This window comes from Camarhynchus parvulus, chromosome 2 (genome assembly GCF_901933205.1).
Source record: "Camarhynchus parvulus chromosome 2, STF_HiC, whole genome shotgun sequence".
NCBI classification, from domain to species: domain Eukaryota; kingdom Metazoa; phylum Chordata; class Aves; order Passeriformes; family Thraupidae; genus Camarhynchus; species Camarhynchus parvulus.
In genome coordinates, this window is record NC_044572.1 from 7,763,753 (window position 1) to 7,787,448 (window position 23,696).

A 23,696-nucleotide genomic window follows, 5' to 3' on the forward strand; every position below is an offset into this window, starting at 1 on the left:
CTTAGCATGGATCTGGCTTTGGACTTCCCAGCAGTTTGAGAAGCTCGTGGGTTTTCTCCTGAAAGAGCAGCTGTGGGACACAGAGCCCAGTTTTTGTGTGTGAGCACACCCTGCTAGGGAGGGGAGCAAAGGGAGGTTGTGCCCCCTGCTTGGACTTGGGTGCTGTGCTCTCTACCAACTTCTGCCTCCCTGGGTTAACTCCTTGCCTGCTTCAAAGGAGATCACATCACATCACATAACATGTGTGCAAGGATCTTATTTTAACCAGTTAACATATGGTGAGCATAGCTGCTTTTAGCTGTGGCCAGAATACTGAATTTTCAGGTGTGAATCTGCTGCAGGGCATTGCCTTGAGGCAGGATGAGGTAGCAAAAGACAAAGCTTCCTGAAACAGATCCCAATTCACATAAATTTGGTTCCTATTAACAAATTAACTCTTTGACATTGTGGAAATATGTAGAGGTAGAGGAGGACTCCAAAAGCCCTTTGTTATGCACAGGGTTGCTAGAATCACCTTAAAACTTTCAGAGAATGCCGTGGGTTTTGTCTGCTGGCTATGTCAGAGGTGCACTAATGATGCTGAAACATTTCAGGTTGTCAGCAGGTACTTGCTTAACAGGGGTTTTAGGGTCAACATTGCCTCTTCTAATTAAGCCCTTACAAGTAATGCCAGGACAATTTCTGACACAGGGAGGTCATGGTTATGATGAAAACATTTACTGTCCACTGCCAAGACTGAAGAGAATTTGAAAATCTGGTTATTAAGCAGAGTGATAGTCACTAGTGGTAAATTCTCTTTTATTTGTGGTGGGTATATGAGTATATCTAATGTCTGCATCTCACCCTCTCAGGGCATTGCCAACCCAAGCATCACCATCTTCTTTGGAAACTGCAGCAAATCCTGGTAATTGCTAATTTATCCAATCATCCCATTACCTCACTGGGAGGCTGGCTGAATTTAGAGGAATCTGTAAAGGAATTAATAGTCTGAGGAGGAATAATATCTGAGAAAAGTGTAAAGTGATCTTAGATAGGAAATATCCTTTCTGAATAGTTATGTTTCTGTGGTGGTCAATTGTGGTCAGTTATGGTCATTACATTTTATTCCCACATATGCTTCTTGGCTGCTGCAGGAATACCTTTACTTTTGTATTTAGTTTCAAGCATTTTTCAAAGTATTTGATGTGTGGGGCTTTCCCTTTTAGCTCTCTCAGAAAGCATTCATCAAAGACAAGTAAGCACCTCTCTCTGTCTCAGGCACTATCTCTGATGGCTGCCTTGATGAAGGTGATGAGGAAGGAACCATCTGTCTGAGGGCAGCTGGCATTCAAGTAGGAGGAAAGACAATTTAGAGCTGCAAACCAAAATAAAACTAATGGTTGTATCCTACGATGCTTTACAGCATCATCCAGAAGAACCTTGCTAGTCAAACTGAATGAGCTGCCTCTTGAAATGCTTAATCGTCCCTGAGCACTCCCAATTTAAACAGAGGCAGCAATAGAGAATGTCACATGTTATTCTCCCTGAATACCTTTAAGAAGGGTGTAGGTATGTGAAACTACATTTATATAAATGGTTCTGGAACAAGAAAAATTCAGTATGAAAAATGATGAAAAGGGCAGTAAGGATGAAGATGGAAGTACAAAATCTGTATTTCCAGATTAGTTTTTAATCACTATCAAGTTCATTGGAGAAGTGAAAACAGAGGATGAGTAATTGATATGGAGGGGTTTTTTTCAACTATGTTAATGTCTTTATTATAAAGTAGCACCTGCTACTGCATTGGAAGTTATTAGATTGTGTGTGCATGAAGCAATACCCTTAGAAGAATTTAGATGAAAAACCCATAATAAATCATATATCACAAGTGCATGCAGTTAATATCAAGATTAATTATGCAGTGACTTGTAAGTCATTATATCATAGATATCAATGTTGAGGTTTAATTTTTCTCTAAAAACTGATGAATTCTGATATAACTGTTTAACTATTTATAAGCTCCCTTGAGATGCAGGCTAAAGCAAGGCAAGGAAACTGACATTGGTTTGCTTCTGTAATGGAGTGGTTAAATCTACACTATCAATCACAGAGAAATTTAATTGAAGTTTTTGTTTTATGTCCCTTGTTTTCTGTCCCAACCTTTCTGTCCCAACCAACCTTGTGGTAGCACCCATTTTTTCTCATTTTCACTCTCCTGGTAATCTTCTCTTGTAATGTTATTTTGTGGTATCGTTTTTATCTGATTTATTAGAATTATTAAAAAGCAGGAAAACACAGGATATATTCTGCCATGGTGATGAAGTTTTACGAGCTCTTTAACATATTATGTCAAACATAATTTATATTCTCGAGCCATTAGTGTGTTGTGTTAGGTTAGAGAGGTTGGGTTTTGTTAGGGGGCTGCAGGCGTGGTTTCTGTGGGAAGCTGCTGGAAGCTTCCCCCATGTCCAGCCCATGCCAGGCAGCTCCAGGATGGATCCACCACTGGCCAAGCACCTCCCTGTGCTGCCTGCAGGGAGGAGGAGGAGCTCAGGAAGGAGGCAGAGGTGAGGGGAAGGTGGTTTTAAGATTTAAAGATTTATTTTACTTCTTATTATCCTGCTCTGGTTTTTTGGTAATAAATTCAGTTTATATCCCCCAGCTGAGTCTGTTTTGCCCACGATGGTTTTTAGTGAGTGACCTCTCCCTATCCATAGCTAAACTCATTAACCCTTTGTTATATTTTCTCTCCCCTGTCCAGCTGTGGAGGGGAATGATAGAGTGGCTTGGGTGGGTGCCTGGCATCCAGCCAGGGTCAACCCACCACGCATGTGAAACACCACAATATTTGATTTCCTTTCCTAATTAAGGGCCAGATCCTCCTGGGCTCAGCTCCCCACACTGCGCAGAGAGGGCTGGGTGTTGCAGGGAGGTGCTGCAGGAGTTTGTGCACAGGGCAGGCATCCTCCTGCCAGGGAAAGGATATCCCTGTTTAGACATCTATGTTGGATCTTGGGTCTTTCTCTGCAGGGCAAATGTTTGTGTTGGGAAGTCATACACCAAAAAGTCTAGGCAGTGCTGGCATACTCATGTCTGCACCCCACTGAAGTATGTGGGACTTGAACATGACTCTAAATGGTTACAGAAAAATATCCTGTTAAATGCTTTCCATGAATTCATCTACAGCTGAGTCTGTGGGCATGTGAGGCCAAAGGAAACCACTGCCTTTTCTGGCAATATTTTCCCTGTATATGTAGGAGAGTGAGAGAAAGGAGAGAGAAAATCCATTGTGCAGGATCATGCATTAACTGACAACCGCATTTCTTTATTTGTACCAAAAAGATTTAGTAAAATAATAAATACAGTTAGTGATTTTAGAAGCAGCCAATAATGCACAGTGTTAAATTTTTATTTTATTTGGATGAAGAAATCAACAATACTCTGAGGCACGTACAGTTACTTAATGAAACATTGACTGAAAGGTAAAGCCTAATTATTATAGAGTCACATTTTTCCTTTTCTGGAAGTTACCTATTTTTTGTTCCTTTGCTTAATTGCCCACCACATTTCCTTTTATATATATTTTAATATATATATATATATATATATATATATATATAGTATATATTATATATATATTTATACATAAATATTATATTATATTATATTATATTATATTATATTATATTATATTATATTATATTATATTATATTATATTATATTATATTATATTATATTATATTATATTATATTATATTAATATAAAAATTGTGTACATTCACACATGGCTGACACTTGCAGTTGGAACTGCACACACCATCCCTCAGAGCTCGTAGCTTAACTGCTGTGTGGAATTCACATTCTCTGAACAGAGAGGGAGACATAATTTTCCCTCTCAGGATTTTTCCTGGGGAAGGCAGTGAGAAGCATAGAGGGAGAAGAGAAAACAATTGTTATCTCTACTTGCTGCTCCTGTTGTTTGGCACATGTAGAATGTGTTATGGAGATTGCTGCTCCTGTTATTTGGCACGTGTGGACTGTGCTATGGAGATGTTTACCCAGAGTGATTTGTTAATTGGATTCCGGTTATGGTGGTTTGGATTGATTGGCCAATTAGGTCAAAGCTGTGTCGTGACTGTCTGGAGACAGTCATGGGTTTTGCTTTAGTATTTTTTTAGTATAATATCTCCTTAATATAGTATAGTATTAGTGTAATATAACCTAGTTTAATAAAGCATTTGGTCAGACTTCTGAAATCTTGGAGTCAGAGCACTTTATTCCCTATGTTGAGGTCTTCCTGCATCAATACTGGTGCACAAAGGGTGATGAGAGCCATCTGGACTGAGGTAAATGTCATCCCTAATGGACACGGGAAGCATTTTTCCAGAGGCTGGTTCCAAGTGTGCTCCCCATCAGCAGGCAGACCAAGCATCCCCACCTCTTGCTGCTCCCATGTCCGCCCATGGCAGTGTCCTCTGCCAAATCAGCCTCTGTGACAGAAGCTCAGGCACTTTGTGAGGGAACAGGGATTCTGCTTCCCTCTGCATCCAATGGTTTAATAATTTTAAGTGAAAGCAGCAAGCTGGAACTCTGTGTGGTGTCCATTCATGCAGTATAAGAGGAGTTAATAAAATGCACAGGGATTACATCTCCTTGTGCAGAGCAGCAGGTAACGGGCAGCATAGTGCTCTCTAAGCCAGGTTCAAATGCTCCTGTCCTGACAAGGATGGAAACAGCTGATGAGGTGTTACCTCCTGCTCCTCTTACCGGGAATTCTGCCCTTACATCCCCCCTTGCTGGTCACACCACAGCTGTGCTGCCCCTGGGCACGGATGTGAGACCAGCTGCACCTCAGGATGTGTTTGGTTACCTGGCGCAGCTTTGGAGAGGTGCTGCTGCCAAGGGAGAGCTCTGGCCTGTCCTGCTGAGCAGAAATCAGGGGAGCTGCACCCTTCTCTGTGCCCCACAAAGCAAACCTCTTGTGGGTTAGCCTCAACTTCAAGGCTGCTCCCCCACCTCAAAAGTATTGTGGGGTATTGGGGTTTTTTTTGCTGTATGTGAGGAAAGGAAGATGGTTTTTAAATGATACTCAAATGGACAGGTGCTTAGGCACTGGGCATCAATCTTCACAGATGTTTGGGAGCCTTGCCTGCAGGGAAACTGAGGGCAGTCAAGAACCTAAATGACTTTTAAAAATGTAACCCTGTTTTCAATGCAATTGTCCAAATATCTTGCATAGATGACCAAGTAAACCCTCCATATTGCCCAAAAACTCTAGTCTGAGTGAGGGTGTTTCATCTCCTCATACTGTGGAAGGGAAAATTATTGGCCAAACAGTGGCAGCAAAAGCCACAAACCAGTGAGGAAGCAGGAAGATGCAGATTTGGGAATCAGCATCAATACTGAGAGAGGTTAATGAACTGTCCATTACTGGATCAAAAACTGGATCCACACCATGGGCTCCCCCCCACATGGTTCACTTCTACCGTGGAGTGACTAGCTGATAGGCAGAGGGATTAGTTCAAAATCAGAAAAATTAACCAGTACAAGCACGAAGTAGTCTGTCAAAATCAAACTTTTTTCAACCATTTCTCTCATTTGGTCTTTCCAGTTTTGTTTTTTTTTTAGGAGGTGCATTTTTTGATTTAAGATTTTTAATTCCTATTATAAGGCTTCATGCAAGTGAAAATGCAGTTGTCTTATAATTATGAGATATATAAGTGTGGATGCTATAGAATATGAGAGGTTCTTGTGAGGTCCATGCTGACCATAAACCCAAGCACAGGCATTTCATAGGCCCATCTTTTGAGATTTTCTGAGTTCAGAATTCTTGTTAGAGGATCAGGATTATCTCAAGATGTCTTTCATTCCCATGGGAGACAATGACTTCCTATCTGGATGGCAAATGTTCTCATTTCCGTTGAAAAGTTACAGGACAAATGTTAATTACCTTCTGTAATTTCACAAAGAAATTTGATAGAAGCCTCCAGCTATATTTTTCTGTCTGTGCTGGGCATTTTTTGTTGTTCTAGAAGCTGATGGCAAGGTTCAGGCTGTAGCACAGGGGCTTGTTAGGGCCTTGGAAGATTGATTACTTTGCACTCCACATCTTCAGCCTGCAAAGGGGATGGGCTGTGCAGTGGTGGAACTCAGAGCACCTCCTCACGTGGCACTTGCAGCTGGACTTGGCATTGCTGGAATTGTGTCACCAGACCCCAGGGAAAAAAAAAGAAATAGAACTGGGCTTATTCCCTGTAAAGGAATTTTTTTAATGTATTTTTTTATAGAAGCACAACAGAAGCAAACAGCTTCCAACTCTTTGTCCTATTACCCAGGAGAGGTTATTCTCTCTCACAAGAGGGAAAAAAAAATACCAAAATCACAAATAAATGGTGATGAAGCCGTTAAACAGAATGGAAATTAAGGGAAAAGTGATGTGAATTTTAAGAGTCCTTCACAAAGGGTTATGTAAGAGAATGAGCTGGATTCTGATTATATTTTTGAATAAATTCCAGTAAAATGAGAATAAAAAGAGCAATCCTAGGTTTGTAGTGCCCCATTAGTTTGCTGTGAGACTTTCTGTGCATAAGATTATTTTTTCATTTTGCATTATAAGACAATATTTTAAAAGAAAAAATATTGTATACAAAAATAATCAGTGTTACTTTGCTATTCCAATAACCCAGCTGGGTACTAAGACGCAGTCTTGAGATATTTCTTATTAAAAAGGAGAGGTCATAAAGCATCTTTTTTTTTTTTCTCCTCCATCCTATTACTAAAAAGTAAATGACTCTCATAAACCATAGCTCTAAATTTTCTCTCTGAGGTCCCAGGACCCTGTGGCTGCACTGGCTGCCCCAGCCACACTCCCAGCTCTCAGACAGGTCCATATTCCAAACACAGCTCAGCTCAAGGTGCTCTGCTGAGCTTTGGGAGGCGCAGAGCAGGTACATGACCCCAAGAGCCACCATTCTGTCAGGAGCACAAATGGGGATGAGGGGTGATTTCAGATTTAGGATATGGTTTGGGTTGGGAGGGACCTTAAAGGCCATCTTGTTCCAGCCCCATTTCCATGGGCAGGGACACCTTCCACTAAACCAAGTTACTCAGAGCCCCATCCAACCTGGTCTTGGACACCTCCAGGGACTTGGAGTACACAACCACCAAGGGCCTTTTTATTCCCTGTGAACTCAAAGAAGGCCATGGCAGAAAAAGAAATAAAATGGGGAAGAAAAAATAAAGGAAGCCACTGGCTTTTACTTCAATTCCTCTAATTCTTTTAAACTTCTGATCAGACATATTTTAATTAATTATTCAGTAGTCATAGTCCCTGACCATATGGGGAAAGGATTAGGTGAGGGGGTGAAAATGCTGCTGTTCTCCACTGCTGCCTGATGGGGAGGAGGCTTCAGCTACTGACTTGTGAGCTGCTCCTTCAGAGAAGCCAAAGCCCAGCTCCACTCAGCATATGGAAGGACAGTGTATTTCACATTTCAAAGGAGATAAAAAGTAGTAAGTGAAAAAGAAATGACTTCTTGCACAAAGCTAAGGGTGTGTAAAGGGTGAGTCTCTGCTTTCCCATGACAAGATATGGAGAGAAAAGGTTGTGTCTTTGTATCTATCTATCTATCTATCTATCTATCTATCTATCTATCTATCTATCTATCTATCTATCTATCATCTATCTATCTATCTATCCATCCATCCATCCATCCATCCATCCATCCATCCATCTATCTATCTCTATATATAGATATATATATCTACATATATCTATATATAAATATAGATATATATGCACAGACACACACACACACATATATATAGATATAGATATATAGATATATGCATATATACTTCACTGCTGTAGCAAAACAAAGCAGTGAATGAATCTGTGCAAACCAAGTTGGTTTTGGTTGGGTTTCTTTGACCCTTGCTCCCTCACAACCCTTGTCCAAATTAATGTAATAAAAATGATCGCAATTTTTCTAGTACCATGGCTCCCTTCCTTTTCTGTGTTCAATTTTTAGCTGCAATGGTTGCTTTAACTTTGTGTTTTTTCTTGGCAACCAAGAGCACCACTTAATAGTCTCTTCACTGATAGATCAAACCAGCTGTAAGAGTAGGGAATAAATGGTCCATATCAGCCTCATCAAACATAAAAACTACAGCTCTGTTTAGTCATATAGTCTTGCCATTTTTTACCAACAAATGAAGAATTTTTGGAAGTAGAGGTGGAGAATCCCGTGGTACTGTGAAGACACAGGCAGGGAAACTTGGAGTCTGATACTCAATGTGGGGGACACTCTAGGGGTGAAAAAATGCCAAGAGCAAAACAACCATGGCCTCTGTTCCTCATTTGGCAATGAATGAAGATAAATAACTGATATATATAAATAAATAATTATCTGCTCTCTACAGAGGGAAGTTCCAGTGGTGGAAAGCTGTTGAGTACACAGGGGGGACAAAGCATGTACTTATGTCAATACCATGGAAGGAAAATAAATAATACTAAGTTATCCTGAGCAGCTCACAGGATCTGTCTGTTCTGTGGTATCTTTTGGCAACCAGCACAGCAGCCAAGAGAAGAGCACAGATCAGTTGTGTCATGTCCTCTCTTCATTCTGTTCACACAGGACGTGCCATAAAATGTTGCAGTCCTCAGTGCCACCTTTCAATTCCTGAGCTTGGTGACAGCAAATGTCACTTGAGAAAAGCACAAGGGTTGTGATGGGTGATAATTTTGGGAAACATGATGTGGGGCTGTGTCAGTTCAAAGACACATTCTGATTGTGGCTTTGAGAGTGAATGTCACTGTCCTCTCTGTGTCCTCCCCATGGAGAGAAGACACCCTGTGTATAGTTGTGAGGGGGAGAGGAATCCACAGTTTGCAAGCGGATGATGGGGAGTGTAGAGCCTGATACTCAATGTGGGGGACACTCCAGGGGTGAAAAATGCCAAGAGCAAAACCACCATGGCCTCTGTTCCTCATTTGGCAATGAATGAAGATAAATAACTGAGATTCTTTACACTGACCATTATTTGCTCTCTACAGAGGGAAGTTCCAGTGGTGGAAAGCTGTTGAGTACACAGGGGGAACGAAGTGGGTGCTTATGTCAATGCCATGGAAGGAAAATAAATAATAATACTAATTTATCATGAGGAGCTCACAGGTTCTGTCTCTTCCTTCATGTGCCGTGGTATCTTTTGGCAACCAGCACAGCAGCCAAGAGAAGAGCACAGATCAGTTGTGTCATGTCCTCTCTTCATTCCTTTGGCGTGCCATTAAATGTTGGAGCCTCAGTGCCACCTTTCAATTCCTGAGCTTGTGACAGCAGATGTCACTTGAGAAAAGCACAAGGGCTGTGATGGGTGATAATTTTGGCAAACGCAGTGTGGGGCTGTGTCACTTCAGAGAGACATTCTGACTGTGGCTTTGAGAATGAATGTCACTGTCCTGCTCTGTGTCCCCTCCATGGAGAGAAGACACCCTGTGTATAGTTGTGAGTGGGAGAGGAGTCCACAGTTTTCAAGCCAGATGATGGGGAGAGGAGAGCCTGTGGCAGTGCCATGAAGTTACAGGAATTGTTTTGGATCTCTTGAAAAAACAGGATTTCAGCTGAAGTTTGCTCTTCTGCCAGTTGAAATTAGTGGAAACCTGAAAATTGTTTCAGGTCTTCTAGGCAGGTGCCATGAGCCCAGTGAAGCTTCACACCTTCAGCTGTATCAAGGCCAAGGTCAGGTCTTGCTGAATGGGAAGTCTGGAGCTCAGAAGCCAAACCCTGCTTTTTCTGAGATTACAGAAGTGTGTGCAGGAGGAGGTACAGGGGTCCCAATCTGGCGATGTGAGGAGAGCTGACAAATGGATTTCCTAACCAAAATGACTTTATATTGCATTACAGAAAATGTTGTGCTCTGCAGGCTGGTAGGAGGGAGAGTCCTGCTTTTAATTATGATTCAACATTATTTTTCACTTTTAATAGCTTTTTTGTAATCAAAGGAAGTAAAATTTAAATGTATGTTGCTGCTTTTTTTGTGTGCACCAATGAGCAATACAATCATTATGTAGTTTTAGATTAAATTCTTTTGTTCCTTTTGTTAATTTGAGTTTGATGGCTTTCCCTGGTGCCAGAGCATAATTTACAGCAGACAAAATTCCCTTAAATTGATTTTTAAAAATGCTCTCACATACACTACCTTAACCTTTTCATTCCCTTATGGTGTGTGTCAAAGAGAAATGATCCCTGTAACTCTGCTTATTGAAGAGATACATCTGTGAAGTGTATTAATTGGTAGAGTTCCCATTCTGCTCTGAATAGATTTTTCACATAGTAAATGAATTTCTGGCTGTGCTAATGCTCATCTATCTTTAAAAATACCAGTATTCCAGCCCCTGTCATTTACTGTCTCTGCTCCGTGTTTGATCACTTCTGAACTCTTTTATCAGTTGTGGAGGAGTTTTATCTAACTTGGATCAGGTGAAGAGAGGCAGCAAGGCAAAGGTCCTCAGGAGCATCCTTGTGCCTGAATCCTGCTGAAGCCACGGGGAATTCAGGACCTGAGCAGCTCTGAGGAGGTGCAGGGTGCACTGTGCTGTTTGCAGCACCACATCAGAGGGCTCAGACTGGGTGCTGGGTAGGGAGGTCTGTGCTGGAAGGTTCATTCAGCATCACAAGTTCAGGATGTCTTTAAGTCTTGCAAAACGAGTGACATGGGCAGGGAGATGAAGACAGAGGACCTTTACAACATTTGTTTAGATCACAAATTGATCCAAAGCTCTGCTGATCTCTGTAGGGAAATGTGGCCATGGCTCTGCCTGCTGGGTTTGATAAAGCCTTCAGTTTCAGAACCCAAACCCTGCTTCCCATGAGAATAACAGGTTGGTGAGGTGTGGAGAAGAAACTTCTCTAGGACATTTTTTCCTTACCATCTCTGGGGCATTTTTCCATGGGATGCAATGAAGCTGTCACACATAAGTCATCAAGTCTGTATGGCTGATTTTTCTCTTTTCAAATCCTGCAGCCTGTTTATTTCAGTATAATATCCCTGCAGTTTTTAATAAACCACCTGCATGACTCAGGAGAAGAGGTGTTTTTGTCAGTGCTCCTGAGATGGTAACATGAATTGTTGAAGGAGATTAGAAATGATCATGATAATGCAGTGGTTTTGCTGCTGGTGGTCCTGGTGGCAGTGACCCTCATAAAATGATAGAAGACCATCAAGAGGAAAAAAAAATGCAATTTGTGTCTTAATCGGTTTTGTTTCTTTTTATTTAATTTCTGTTTTGAGTGGGAATGTGGGTGTTTCCATTTCATTCTGCAATTTACTCATTGAATCTCAGAATTGTGTTGAATTAAGGATAACTCCTTCAAATGAAAAATGAGCAATAAAAATGTTCTTTCTATACGAGGAGTCACGCTGCTGTGGTGTTGTGCCACAGTTAACACAACTCAGTGTGGGAAATTTGGCATCTTGCTTTCCTGAGGAAAAATGACTTCATGTTTGTTGGTTGTGTTTCCTGTCAACCAGAAAGTTTGGAAAATTAAAATAAACGACTTTGCAAAGCCTTGTAGTGTTCTGTGAGAGTCCTAGCAAAAACACAAATCAATTAAAACAGACCAAGCATAAGACTCACAAACCTTTGGAGATCTTGGAGTTGCTTTTCCTGACAGCAGCATCGGGGCTGAGCCAGCTGCTGCATTTCATGCGAAGAGCCCAAGCACCTTTCAAAGAGCAGCAATTCTTCAGACTGCAGTTGTCCTAAGATAGTGCTGGACAAGGATCTGGGGAAATTTAAACTTTTTAAAAAAACCAACTTCATGAACATCAAATCAGGATGTCCATGAAGTGTTTTCTGGTTCAAGAATATCTGAGAAATACCCAAGCAAATCCCATTGGGAGAAGTGAGATGTATCCCAGCTACTTTGAGGACATTTCACAGCCTGTGGACTCTGCTTCATCATCCAAGTGATGCCCATGGATGTCAGCATAGGTCACTGCTAGGCAGGAACAAATAGTCAGCATTATAAAATATATAAAACAATCTGTTCTTTTGCTGTTGTGTCATTTCTCTTTACTTCTGTGTGAGTAACAGTGTGGGCTCAAGCAAAAGATTTCCCTTAATTGTAAGAATTACACAGCTGGGGGGATCTGGGGACTAATGCAAAGGTTTTGGGATGCTGAAGGAGTTCAGGGCTGCATTTCTGTGATGAGGTAACCCAGAAGGATGGAGAGCACTGAGCACAGGTGATCACTGGTGTGGTTTGTCATTGTGCTCCCCGGTGTCACAATATGACACAAAATGAATGACACTCACGTGCTGAGATGTCCAAGGCAAAAAAGGCACGTTTATTTCTGGAACTCAATATTTATAGAATTCTAAAAGTGACCATGGATTGGAGGATGAAATTTCTACCTCTCCAACCACACTGGTCAAACCAACAGTCCATCAATCCTCTCCTCCTCCAGAAAAGAATGCAAAACAATCATTACTTACATGAAAAGTGTGTGAGAAACTCCATTACAAAAACGTAAACATCAGAAGGCTTAGAAGAACTTTAGAAGAACAGGGCGACACCCAGGTGTGGTTTTGGCCCATTATAGCAGGACTGTCCCAGGAATGCTGCAGAAAAAGTTGGTGTACAGAGTGGGCCTGTTTTGCTAAAGTTGGGGTTGTGCTGCACACCAATATTGAAGAGTTTGGCTTTTGGTGAGAGGACAGCACAGCCAGTCACCCCTGGGACAAGAGAACAGATTTTGGGTGACTTTATTTACTGGTTTGAATTTACTTGTGAAACCAACAATGAATTTTTCAAGAGATGAGATGAAGTGGACAGAGACTAAGCAAACACTCTGGGCTGTGCAGACTGGGCAGAAAGCCACTTAGCTGGGAGAGAAGAGCCTCCATTCTGGATCCTGCTCTCACAGCTTCTAATGTCTTTTCATCTAAAAGAATTGTGTAAAACGCAGGCCCTCACACATTCTTTTCCCATTGTTTTACTCAGTTAAAATTTATATCAAAGAATATTCTTTCCATAACTTTATTTAAAATCTTGTCTAAATACTGCAATATTAGAGAGTTACATGACAAAAATGACTTTGTCCTAGAAACAGTAGAAAATTAAAAGTAAAATTATCCCTTAAAGGTAAAATTATAAGTATCATTTTCATATAAATATTAGTACAATGATGAATTATGCAACTGCATTGTCTTTGAAACATCCATGCATTAAACAATTTGTCTTTTTCAAAACTGTAAATGACTGGTAGATGAAAATAAGTTGTGTAAAGCCCATTTTCTCTCCCACCCCCTGCTCTACATATGGATTTCATATTCCTCTTCCCACTGTCTCTGCAGCACACTGACCTCAAACCTTGGCTGCCTTCAGAGCTCTTCATCACATTGCTCCCAAGCAAATTATTTAGGAATGAAACTTTGTTTGCCTCATGTTTTCCTTTCCGTACCATTTAGAAACAAATTATTTGTAAACTAAGTTATAAAAAAGCTTAGGAATTTATAAAATGTAACATTGGACAAAATTTTTAATGCTGTCTTTCTACCCAGGGGGATTAAACACGTCACTATTTCCCTTATCACAGATTCTTTCTTGGTCTTCGGAGTGATAAATTGACGTTGAGGCCAAATGTCTCCAAACCACCACTGCCACAATAAATTGAATAATTTTTTTTTGTGCTGAAATACAGTTTCACTAAAAATTGCAATTGCCTTTTTACAAATATAAGCAGAATGCCATTTTGTTAGAATTAGAGGGGACAAAAAAGCTGAGACGTTGTTTTGCCAAGCTCTCAAATCTTTCAGGAAAGCTTCTTTTCCTGTTTCTTGACATCATAATTCTTCAAGAAATGAAGTAGGGAGTTGCCATCCTGGCCTGCCTTGGCAGCAGCACTCTTTGCAGATGCTTTCTGCACGGTTGTGAGCTGTTTCAGGGCTCCTGTGTGCTGTGGCTGAGTTTGGAGAGAGGCTGTGAAAGAATTGTGGTGGAAAAATTAGAGCTAGGCAAGTGCTGTGGCATAGGGATCAGTGATCCAATCTATGGCATTTGGGCTTTTCATGGATTTGGGGAACACACAGCCTCCTCTGGAATAAAATCCTGAGCATCAAAGCAAGTTTTACTGGTGGTGTGGCAGATATTTCGCTGCAGGAGATGATTTGCAGGTTAATGTGTGTGCTTATATCAAACACTGAAATAAAATCAAAGAAATGCTGTTGATTTTATGGGCTCTGTCAGTACTGGGAATGGGTCTTTAATTATGATTTGAATTACAGTAGCAGCTAAGGGCCCCTGAGAGGATTTACAGTCCCACTGTGCCAGGTGCTATACAAACATCTGGGTTACAGCCCCAGAATGAACCAAACTGATGGAGGGAAGTGAAGGACATTAATAAAATGTCATTAAATCAAGGCCAACGCATTTCTTGGCTAAAAATATCTGTAGTCACGCATGCCCTGTGCCATACACAGGTACAGTATTGCCATCTCCTTCCTCCTGGCCATGGTCAGAATATGACTGGCTGGAACCACTCATAGTGCAACAGGTTTAGATGGTGTTTGCAGCTTGAATTTTGTCACCTTGAGAACAGGCTTCTGGCAGGATTTCAGAGTCCACGTTCCAAGGTTCTCATTTATTGTGAAAGTTCCATGGAGTCACTCTGTCCTGAAGCACTAGGAATAATTTGGGAATGTTTCAAATGGCAGTGGTGCTTATTTACATATGCTGGAAGGGCATAGGAGGGTGTTGTAGTGTGGTAATTCTACTTGGGTACAAAAGTCACGTGAAATGCCAGTTCAAAACACAGAGAAGCTAAAATAATCTTTTAGTACTGCAGGGCCTGGAGGTGATCCAAAACCATTTCATCATAATGCCTATAAAAAATGATGGGAAGTTATTAAATATCCATTTCTGCAATCCAAAACAGCTAGGAATTCCAGATATTACTGGATTTAAATCATTTTACAGATTTATTTTTCTTTTAACTTAGCGACAGCACTGGGTTTCATTTGTAGCTGACAGACTGGCTGGGCTCCAGTGGAGCCAGTGATCTGTGTCAGTCAATGCTAACTGAGGATCTAGTGCCTTCTGCTCCAAACTGTGGAAGACTTGTCATCTGTTAAAGCTACACTGAGGTGTGTGGGATGCAGATGGCATTCATTTTCTTCTATTGGCTTTGTAATAGAAACATGTAAGACTGAAAGCTCTACCAAAGCAGCAAACATGCAAGGTTTAAATTCATGGGGAGCTGAGTGTTATGGGTACAGCCTTTTCCTCACTCACTTTCAAACTCACCATTAGTGCCCAGCCTCTGAACATTTGCCTGTGTGCACTTTGCAGAAAATGGTGGGAGGAGATGGAACCAAACAGAATGGCTTTAGGGCATTCATAAAAGAGCCTCCCAGAAATGCTGGGCAGGGGATTGTGCTGCACTGTGTGCAGGGTAAAAGGTTTGTCTCACAGTGCTGGGGAGTAGGCAGCAAAGATGTTCACTGTTGCTTAAATCATTGCTCCCTATTAGTAAAAGCATCAGCAAAAGATGAAGAAAAACATAATATAGTTGTCTATCATCAGCACAACAGGCAGATGGTTTTATCCCTCTTATTTCTTTTGGGGTTTTGCAGGAAAGCCCACGTACATGCCATGCCTCATTTGTAAAAACAGAGCAAGTTTTTATTCCTCTCACTCTGAAGTGCCACCTTTAGCACCTGAACAACTGAGTTTCTGTAGCCTGGGGCTCAGGCTCTGTGTCTGTCTGGATCCTGGTTGTTATTCTGCATCACACTCCAGCCCAGGGTGGTCTGCAGCAGCAGAGAGGAGGGAGGCAAGGAGGGAGGAGAAGGAAAGGAAAGGAAATAAATAAAATATCCCCAAGCAAGAGTAACTCAGCTTGACTTCAGAGGTGAGAAGGATGCAGTTACATGCTTATTATTGTTTATCTGTGTAATGATACTTCTTAAATTCTGTAGTGACTGAGGTTCCTTCTGCGCCAAGCAGGGTATCAAAAATTGTTCCTGCCCATGAAGAACCTCCATCCTAGGTTTAAGGTAGAGGAGCAGAGGATCCAGGCAGGAGGATTGTGATGAGACAGTAATGCAGTATCAATCAGCAGAATAACCAGGAATCTCAGAAAACCTCCTGCTGTAACCACTGCAATTCATTTAGTTTACTGCCATTATCATTGCAATTAGTGTTTCATTTTTGCAGCATAAGGTTAATAATCTAATAACTGTATGGGTTACCCACTCCTCAGCTCATTTGTTGTACTATTCAGCAGGTATAATTTGCTGCAATTTTGTATTATAAAGAACTAATTAACAACAAGATTATTTTTCCACTGAACTTCACAGGAGTTTTTTGTCTTGGACAAAATTTTATTTTGATTCTGTGCCATGTTCTGGACTTGATAAGCTGAGTTGCTGACAACAACAGTCACTCACATTTCATCAGGCAGAAGTCCTAATTCAGAGCCAGGTGGCATGAGTGAGAGGTATAATACACATTTTTCAATTAACAGTGTTAACAACCTTGTCAGAAGTATTTTTCTTTCCTGTGTTTATAAGTGTAATATTTAAGGTCAAAAATTAGAAATAAATTAAAAAGAAGAAAGAAACAGATCTTGCAAGAGTAGTGAGTATGGAAACTACAAAATTACTATTAATTATTATAATTAAAAAATTATAAATCCCCATCCTGCCACCTCTGAGGCCAACAAAACATCTTGCATCTGCTTTTATTTCATACCATTAATGTCTTGGATTTTCTTTTGTCCTTTGCTTCAGATTTACACCAGTATAACTGAGTCCAGAGCTCAGTCTCCATGGCCCAGTGTCACCTGCTTCTGCAAGGAACATCTAAATCCAGCCCCTGTATCTGGAATGTGTCTATGTCATATAACATTTCATGTAACACACCTGGGATTTATTCATTATTGCAGCTCTGTGTTGAAAAAGACTAAGAGGCCAACCATGACTATCTCACTGCTGATACTTCAAAGATTTTGGTCCAGGATGTATTAGTTTTATTAAATAATACCTACACTTCACAAGTGATGTCTATGTTGCCCTTCAGCCACACAGACACGGTTATTAAAAAAAGAAAAAAGAACTTGTGCTTGATGAGTTGTTTTAAGAAGCCATTATATTATAGTAATATGACCACTGTGCTGGCAGGCTTTTGGCAGGTTTCAAATAAACATGCCAGGAATAATTTTGTTGACAACATCTTGGGTTGGAGAACATCCAGCCTTCATCCATAACGTGTCAACACAGTGATTCTTTCACAGGCAGGAAAATATGTCACCTTGGATCTGTATTTTAGAGTCTTAAAATACCGTAGATGTCTAGATTAATGGCTCCAAAATCAACTTCACAGGTGGCTAGTGAGGTTTTTCAATCACAAATGTGAATATGTAAGTGATAGCATTTGCAGGTTTTAATATGCCGCATCAATGAAGTGTGCTTATGTAAAAAACTGTGGAAACATCTGGTTCACTTTCCAAATCCAAAATCAATTTAGTTTTCATGTAATAGGAAGAAGGAGGTGAAAAACAAGCAGCAGAGGAAAAGAAGGAGAAAACCAGGCTGAAGGGCTTTAGCTGGCTTGCAGAGGTCAGGAGGATGTGTTAGTGCTTCCTGTGAGGCAGAGAGGAGGTGCTTCCTACTGATCAGTGACTTCAATGTTTTCTTTCATGTCCTTTTCATCAGAGCAGAAACCATATGTGCTTGGTTTATTTCCCTTTGTGTCATATGCTCAGATTTCAGTATGAAACCCACATTTGGTATCTTTAGGATTAACACAAAGGCATCTGCTTGCTGGTCAGTTTTGATCTCCATGTTTATCTCTGCAAGCTGGGTCTTTCAGGACCAGGCAAATTCCAGCTCTGAGCTCTGTGCTGGAAATGCACCCTTTGAGCTGCCTCTTCAACACCATTTATGTGCTTGAAGCAGTACCTGCCCAGGGCTGAATTAAACACCTTCCTGGCTTCAGTCCCAAGTGCAGAGGCTCCCCTGAGCAGTGATGCCTGCTGGTGAGAAATCCCAGTGAAGGATGAGGGTTTGCTGCCCGGGGCAGGGGGTAGCACAGGCTGGTTGGGCTGTAATCCCCTGGAGGTAAAAGATGGTCACAGTGACACAGCAACATCCCTCTGGAATTAACAGAAATACAGACAGGGATAATCTGAGGTGGCTATCATGAAAATGGTGTGACGTGTCTGCAGTTTTGCTGTAAGTGATTCCATCTAAAGAGACTTCAAATGACTGAGAACAAAAGAGCAGCTTTGCAAACCTGTGCTGAATAAAGCTGTTTGTCTTTCTTTGAAAAGTCATTTATCTCTCCTTGCTTTTTACCAGGGGAAATTTCCTGACAGAATTTTGAAAGTGAAAATGTTCTTTCCTATTTCTTTGCAGTGTATTAAACCCCAATATTTTGCTTATGAATAGTTTTCCTCCTCTTGGTACTCTAGAAATTCACAGTCTTTTTTTGTTGAGATTTTGCTCAAATATTGATTGAATGCCTGGAGAATTAATGGGATTGACTTGATAATGGATTCAGTGCAAGTACAGCTGTCCTGAACATTCAAGTATGTGTGTGTATTTCTATCACACTGGGACTCATGGATGGGAAAATCACACTTCATGCAAGGTGCTATTAAGCTCTTGAACTACATCTGGGTTTGTAGATGTTATTCAAGTCCATGAGCTAATTTTTTCTTCATTTTTAAAACTTCTGACCATTTGTGGTGACAGTGTTAGATTATTTTCAGGACTGTGACTGTTGCCATCAGTTCTGTAACAATGTCAGTGTTTTACCTCTGTCCCAAGACACTCTGAGGGCTTGGCTGGGTTTCTCACCTGCTTCTCCACATTTCTCCTATTTCTCTCTAGACCCTCCTGTACCCTGATGTGAAAGAAAGAATATTTCTGCCATCTACTAAGAAGCCCTGCATTATTTCCCTGGCTTATTTATAAATTTCCTTCCCTTGGAAAACCACAGACTGTGTTTTGTGCCTTTTCGCATCACCTGAAAATTGGAGATCGTAACGATTTCCTAAAAATGGCATTAGAAGACTAAATTGATTAACATTTGTATTCATATTTAGGGTAAGGAATCTGTAGGAATGGGAGTGTTTATTCTGCTTGCTTTATGCCAAAATTACATTTCTCAAAGCTCCTGACCTACTTTTCAAATTTTTCTCCAGTAGCAATAGTAACTACAAAATTGTTTTTATAATTATTTTTCAATTCAAATAGAAAGCCAAGTACAAACAAGGGGGAGACAAGGAAGGGAGGCTGTCCTCACCTCTACCCCTCTTTGCCAGAAGGAAGAGAAGCCTCATGTCTTTTCCTGAATTAGAATAGATGATGGAGTGCATCAGGTGTTTAATGCCTCAAACTTGGCTTTCCATTGCAGATTTATAGCTTTTGTAGTGGCTAGATCCCCAAATGTATAGAAAGTGATTCTAGACATTATATTTTCCTGTAAAATGAATTCTAGGGAAAGGTTAAAAAATATTTCCCAGCATCTTCTGAAAACAAAACTGTGAGGTTTGCCTGACTTCTCCCTTCCAGTCTTGTTGCTGTGTATAAGAAGCAGAAATAAAGCAAACTCTGAAAAACAGACGAACTGAGTCTCCTAGAAAGCTTTTTGTTTTCATAAAAAATTTAAAATGGAAATAAAATAGTCTTTTAAAGAAGTACCAGCAGCTCTGTTTTAGACACACCATCCCTCATAATAAAGAAATGAGGCAAAAAAAACTGAAATAGATGAATTTCACAAGGAGGAGGAGCATCCAGAGTTGTTCTGGCTGTGACCAGATCCCTTGAGTGAATTCAGCCTCCCAGAAAATCTGAGTGCACTAATATTTCATACAGTTCCTGTGGGTGCTTCAATGCATGCATGAAACCACATATAGTGCAAAATGCTAAGAGGAATCCAGCAAAACACATGAAAGTGGAATAAATTTTTAAGATCTTGCGAATGCGAACGCAGCACTTCATAAAAACCTCAGTCCTGGGAGCAGGGCTGCTGTGTACATCAGAGGCAGAACATATGGTGCAACCACAGTGCAGTCAGAGCTAATCAGTGAGTGGTGATGGAGTTTTTATTCTGAAGTTTTAAGGATGTGATTAAATTTAATGTATATGCTAGACAAGAACCCTGTCTTCAATTCCTCAGACCTACCAACCCAGAAGTGCATGCAGTATGCCCTGAGGAGATGTCATGTTTTCTGGGAAGGCAAGGAAAGTTCTTGGGGATATCCTTATTGATTTTTATCTCTATGCATGCCCCTGTGAATTATTTATCTTCCTGTATGCTTCTCTGACATCTTATTATGAAAGTCTCTTGAAGGTTACTGTAAAGCTCCTCATTCCCAGACTTAATGAGGGTTTGTAGGAAATCAGCGTTGATGAGTGAGTTTGGATGAGTGCTGGGATGGGGGTTGCTGCCCGTGTGCCAGGAGGTAATGGGGAATGTGGGTTCCACTGCTGAACCACCTGTGGGTGCATTGCATTTATTTGCTGTATAATTATTTGGGATGAATTCAATTAATGGCACCATGAATTATAACAGCCTGAACTGTGTTTGGCTCGAGGGCATCACCCGCTGTGGTCACAGGCTGTAGATATACATTGCTGTCTGGATTCTGTGCTGTTGCCTTGTCTAAGTGCCCTTTTCTAAATGTTCATCTTCTTTTGGTGTTTCTAGGAGCTGGTGGGGAGTAATCCTCCTCAAAGAAACTGGAAAGGAATTGCAATTGCCTTACTTGTTATTCTCGTTATCTGCTCGCTGATTGTCACCTCTGTCATACTCCTGACACCAGGTATTTATAACCTTTAACTCACTTCCAGTTTGGTTTTCTTCTGTAATTTTACACTTCCAAGAGTAAAGGGATTGCAAACTAACTGCAAAGTCGACATCAAAGGAATCTTCCTTCCTCACTTTTATCTCAGTGTGATGCTGAGTTCAAGGTTATTCTTAGTGAGATTGTTTTAGAGTTTTACATTTCAGCTCAGAAATCAGAGCTGCTGACCTGAGGGCACAAGCCTGGAACTTGATTGCCTTAACATGGATGGGGAATGTCATTTTAGATGTGCCAGGGTGGGAGAAGAACCCACAAGGGGCAGTCAGTAAGGGCACAGGAACTCCTAAAGTTCATGTCCCCATGGAGTTGCCAGTTGAGTGTCATATCTTGGACCATTGGAAATGGCATTAGGTGCCTTGGCACCTAAATCCCATCCCGTTGAATTAATTTTTAGTTTAGACCACAGTGTTTACAAAGCAATATCAGATAATGATATACCAGATTGTACTTATCCACAGCAAGTAATTAGTAACTTCCCAATAAGGCATTCTTTTAGTTAATCCCCTTACCAAGTTTCAGCAAAGTTCTGTGCATGTAACCTCTGTAAATTACTTCTCTTACAGTAGCTGCTGACATTGTAGGCTTGAATTTTAATGTGGTGTCATTATGATTATTGATTATTATGCATTTATACAGCCCTGAAAATTTCCCTGCCTACTTAGGGAGTAGAAATAAAGTGCTTTTGCAGCACTGACAAGATTGTGAACTGAATATGAAAAGACAAACAAAATAAGAGACAAGACATAGAAAAAAGAATTCAGTGTCAGAAAGGGTGAGGAGCTACAAAACCCAGGGGGTGGCAAAGGTCCCTTGCTTAGGGATGTAGAGGAGAAGAACAGGGACTCCTTCTTGGATGAGTACATGGTAGAATCCAGGAAGCAGCAGGAGAGAGAACACAGAGCTGAGGAACAGAATGGAGGCAAGAGAGAAATGAAACCTCAGGAATTGGAAGAGCACAGGGTAGTGAAGTGGAAAAACGAGACAGAAATTGTGGAGCAAAAAATTTCCAGCTCATTACATGCAAAATACATTCAGTCCAGCAGGCCTAGGCCATCTTCCCTGACAAAATTCTTATCCCATAATTGTGCTGCTTGAGGAGCTGGAGAGAGGGACAAACCAAGAAATACAGGAGTGCATTGAGTTAATTTGAAAATGAGTGAAACAATCGCATTATTTTTTCAGTTATTTATTGTCATGCCATATTCAGTTCATTTCATGTTATCCTGAAGTTTTCAATGCAAATTTAAGTTCCATGAGGTCATGTGAGAATAATTATGTAATTAAATTAGTTAAGGTTAAATTTAATTAAAGATCTTTTATTAAATTAATTTTGCTGGTGTTTGGATTCAACATCTTTGGACAGTGCTGTTCATCTCTGAGATGTTTTGGGGCGTGGTGTGTGGACTACACTCACATCAGGCACAACTTGTTGGGTATGCAAATGTTGCCTGCAGTTTTACAGAAGCACAGACTTTTCAAAGATGCACAGGAAAGCCTTGATTACACAGTCCATACCCACAAGCCTTAAAAAGTTCTCTTGAAGCTAAAGCACTGCCTGGATGGGACCATGGGTGTCACTTCCATCAAAATCCAAAATCCTTAAATCCACTGGTTTCCCTTGATGAACAATGTGGGAATCCCTTGATCAATCCCTGTCATGATGTGAAATCAGGTTTGATAAGCAGGACTCTGCCCTCATGAGGCTTTGCTGGCTGTGACCAAAGACTGAATTCTCTTTTAGATGTGTTTCAAAACCTCCCAGAATAATCTTCTCCATGCAATTTTTCCAGGCACTGAAATGTCACTAACAGGCCTGTAGTTTCCAGGGGCCTCCTTGTTCTTCTCCTTCTTGAAATATTCACATTCAGTTATAAACAAAATTCAGAAGTGTATTTATTTATATATTTATTTTATATACATGCACAAAGACATTCTCCCTTTGGTGTGTGTGTACACACAGATGCACACATATAAATCACACAGTTTTTATTATGTACCCAGCAACACCTCCAGATATTGAGAGGGTCTCTGTGCTTAAAACTTAGGCATATGCAAAGTCATTTTCTTTGCTGAAATCTCCATTCATGATTTTTGAGATTTCTAATTACCTGATGTGCTGATAAGCTGGGCTTGGGTTGGTTTTTTTCCGCTGTTGATGTTTCAGAATTGTGTCTTACATGCACATACAAAAACTCTGAACTCAGAACTGCTTCTGTTTTCATTATGGATCCAAAGTGGTGGAAGTTTACATTTAATTACACTATAGTTATATCTGTATAAAAGGTGGAAGTTTTCATTTAGTTACACTATAGAACACCACACGTACACCATTGCCTATGCTGAGCTTCTCCAATTTCATGGTGTGTGGGTCCTGCCATTTCATCCACCTTTGAAAAATGTAAAATAATTTATAGAAATGATGACAGTGCTGTCCTGAGGCTTTCCTAACTGGCAGCTCCTCACTTGTCACAGCATGTGGCACCTGTGCAGGTCCCATTCTGTTGTTTGCATATTTATATAAAGACATGCAGAACTTTCCAGAAGTCTGCCCATGCACACACACAAAGAGCAAAGCTGAAAAGAGGACCCAGCCCTACAGAAATTTGAGTAAATTAAGGCCTTCCCAAATTCCATTAGACATTGTGCTTAGGAAGAGGCTGATTTCTCATACATCTGTTCCTGATATTTAAAGCTTTCTGGAGATGTACATCACATTTTCTCCTTTCAAATCTGACCTTTTAGTTGGAAAAAAAAAAGGTACACCCTAATCCATATTAAAATTTTTGAAAAATCTATAAGAACTATTTCTCAGAAGTGTTACTGAGCTAGTCACTGCATAGCA

General features: G+C 40.6%; 1 protein-coding gene across 5 annotated transcripts in view; it reads left to right on the forward strand.

Annotated features, from left to right (window-relative positions):
* The window catches only part of DPP6 (dipeptidyl peptidase like 6), a 562,376-nt gene that overhangs the window by 370,048 nt on the left and 168,632 nt on the right, over positions 1-23,696 (forward strand). For all 5 annotated transcript variants that reach the window (XR_004061384.1, XM_030965369.1, XM_030965378.1 and 2 more), the window contains exon 2: positions 20,698-20,812. Coding sequence is in view for 4 of the 5 variants with exons in the window: in XM_030965369.1 (XP_030821229.1) it covers positions 20,698-20,812 (115 nt within the window). In the remaining variant the exon portion in view is untranslated. The remainder of the gene's footprint in view (positions 1-20,697; positions 20,813-23,696) is intronic.